The sequence below is a fragment of the Beauveria bassiana genome (assembly GCF_000280675.1).
Source record: "Beauveria bassiana ARSEF 2860 unplaced genomic scaffold BBA_S00017, whole genome shotgun sequence".
Taxonomy (NCBI): domain Eukaryota; kingdom Fungi; phylum Ascomycota; class Sordariomycetes; order Hypocreales; family Cordycipitaceae; genus Beauveria; species Beauveria bassiana.
This window is the reverse complement of record NW_007930852.1, coordinates 1-3,034: the sequence shown is the minus strand read 5'-3', so window position 1 is coordinate 3,034 and position 3,034 is coordinate 1. Positions and strand designations below refer to the sequence as shown.

The 3,034-nt window shown below is 46.3% G+C and overlaps 1 protein-coding gene across 1 annotated transcript; it reads right to left on the bottom strand.

The window, feature by feature from the left end:
* Window positions 1-593: 593 nt before the first annotated feature.
* Window positions 594-1,509, bottom strand: BBA_06020 (uncharacterized protein; the record flags this gene model as incomplete). Its single annotated transcript, XM_008601117.1, has 3 exons — window positions 594-808; window positions 864-1,114; window positions 1,169-1,509. 3 exons carry the CDS (start codon window positions 1,507-1,509, stop codon window positions 594-596), a joined length of 807 nt encoding a protein of 268 aa, XP_008599339.1.
* Between the last annotated feature and the right edge of the window lie 1,525 nt (window positions 1,510-3,034).

Genomic DNA, 3,034 nt, shown 5'->3' with positions numbered 1-3,034 from the left:
CACACCTGCTACAGTTAGAGGATGATGACAGGAAGAGTACAACTAGTGAGAAAATCTCGAAGTGGCATTGGAGTGTCCTTCATGACGGAAAGCTGGGCATCTTGTCGTCCCTGTAGCTGCCATTCAATGGGCAGCACACGTGGAGCACCAGCATGGCAAACAATTTACTCCTGATCCTTACTATTCGGCCAGCCCACCGATGTGCTGTGCATGAAACTGGCAGAGGCGAGAAAAACCTCATCACTGCTTGAGAAGGCCGACGCATGGATACGCGACAAACGCTGTACGATAAATAGGCTCGGGATTGAACGATTATCGGGTGACTATCGATGGGATTCTGGATTCAATGACTAATCCATGGGATTTCAATGTGACCGCAAATTGATTGGATGATGCAATGGTGTAGAATAGATGCCATCTTGCCCCGTAAAGCCTTCCATAGAGAGCCCGAGATCAGCTCAAGTAGTCACCATTTTCGTCATAAAACTCTCCGCCGACATGTCTGCAGAATCACTCAAAGTAGAGCGGTAGCGCGGTTGCGAGTATACCTGATATACTGCGAATCGAGTTTTGTTTGCAGGCAATGAGAGCTGTTAGACTGGGACCGATGGGGGATCGCGGATATTGCCGATTCCAGTCTCGAGGATATATTTTTCCACCTCGGGCTTCATCATCTGCCAAGTTCGCTCGTTGAACATGTAGTTAGCTTGGTCATAAGCTAAGAGCGCCTCGATCGAGGTCTGACTACTTTTCATGCGGACAATTTCATGCGTTCGTTGATCCAATTTATACTTGATGCCCCGAATTGCTGATTGACTCTAGTCAGAAACATCCTCCATACATCAGTTTTGAGGTGTACTTACATGTACGAAGATCATCTCGTATCTCATCATATGTAAAAACTTGTAATATACCCAAGAAAAGCGTGTTCTCAGAGGTATTTCTAGTGCTTTTGATGGTTTCACCAATCGACTGAAAGATGGCCTCAACTGACGTCGTAACTGGTCGAGGAAGCAAAATCCCCATGAGCCATTTTGTGAGCAATTCCCAGTGAAACCGGCTTCTCTCGACCGCGATATTTTCAGTACAAGTTGATGGCCCCGGGCTGACAAACCTAGATTATAGTTAGCTTTACATAGCGCTCACTCGGGGTCGGGCATCTGCATACCATGGATAAATACCGTCCTGGAAGTACGTTTCCATGACCCTAACTCGGTACGCAGCCCGCCTCCACTCAGACTCTTCGCTAGCGTCGCTCGGCAGCACTCCTTCTTCTTTCCTCCTCTTTACCTGAATTCCACAGTGAATCGTGACAAGCTGGTGAGTCAGCTGGAGCATTTGCTCCAGCTCGGCCAGCCGCTCCCTGAATCTTTCGGGGAGGCCTTCACCCTGCAAATTGGTATACAAGATATTTTGGGGGTCATTAAACCCCATGTCATCCTCGCTAGGAACTTCTCCATGCTGAGAGGCGTGGAAAGATGGTGGCTTGTCGATGGGCAGGTCTTGCATGGTACAAGTAAGTCTTGGGTTAGTCGGTTTGGGATATAGGTTGTAACACGTTTAGATGAAGAGGATTTTGACGTTGTCGAGGTAGATTCCTTCTATATCCGAACAATACATGCAAATTAGCTAGAGGAACTACCTAGCTTTATAGACATCTGTTCTTCAGACTATTTCTCGTCAATGACTATAATCTAACGGAGGTGTTAAGATACACACGTTATTTATCTAACGGAAACGGATATAACTTGATAATTTTATAACTTTATAACTATAGCTTAAAGCTGAATTAAGTAGGGAAACCACCTAGCTCTATAGACATCTTTTCTTGATACTATTCTGGTCTATGACTATGATCTGACGGGGGTGTTAAGATACACACGTTATTCATCTAACGGAAACGGCCTTACCTTTAGAAATCGAACCTTGATATAGTAGTAGCCGTATCATAGCCAGATCATGACCAAACTTAGTAAAATTGTGTTCGTTGTGACCGGAAGAAGCAGGCCTTTCAGGTGACGGCCAATACAGGGGCGCGCATTTAAAATTTTACCTTTGGCGCAACCCCTCCTCCACCGACCAGCCACGCTGCAGTCAAGATTTTGTGATCGATTTCTAGTCTTCTAGTTGTCTGAATATATGGCCTCTTGTGCCGCATAATCCGCTGCTGCAGCCTCCTTAGATCTTATGCATTCCTCTTCTTTTCGGAAAGGGATTAGCTTCCATTCCAGCCGCTATGATTGCCTCTACCCGATCTTCGTCCGCCTTGTCCTAATCTAGACAGTCGTGTCTGGCCGGTACTTATACAAGGACGGGCGGAAGTAGTTAGTTCGTTGTTTGCACGATTGGCAGGCTGGCTCTAGCACAAGTCCACATTCGGATAAAGACGTCGTTTTTGCGCGCTGGCTCATGGGTACCATTACAAAACTCTCTTTGACAACTCAACCCACCGACGTTGACCTGGCCACCCAACATGCCTTGGCACCTTCTCCAGCCGTGCATCAACAGTCGATCAAGAGCATATCGCTACGTGCGATAGCTAGTTTCAGTTGGGAGGATCCAGCAGTCTACTTGACAGTTCTCGTCCGTGATCGACTCGAATTTGGCGACCCGAAACTGCAGGACAAAGAGGGTCTTACAGGCGAAGTAAAAGGCCTGCGGACATTGATATTTGTGTGCATAGCTAGTCAGCGACAAGACCAACAGCAAGAGCCCTAGCCGAAGGTACTCCAGTGTTACCATCTCTGTCAAAGATGACTGACGCGGCCTTGGTTCGTTTTAGGGCCGCCCGGGACCAGTGATCGGAATAGTCTGGTCTGAGTTAGTATTGGTATGGTAAAGTAGGTCGTTGCAAATTCGCTGCCCCGAACCACCGCCTTCCCTTTCAGGTAGTCAGTCCCACTTTCAGCACCTAAGCTACTAGTAAGTTAACTATAGAAATATAAAAAACTATTAAAACTTACTTTAAAAGCTAAAGTAGCTAATTATAACATAATTAATAAGCAAGTAGCGTAGATAAGTAAGTAATATACCT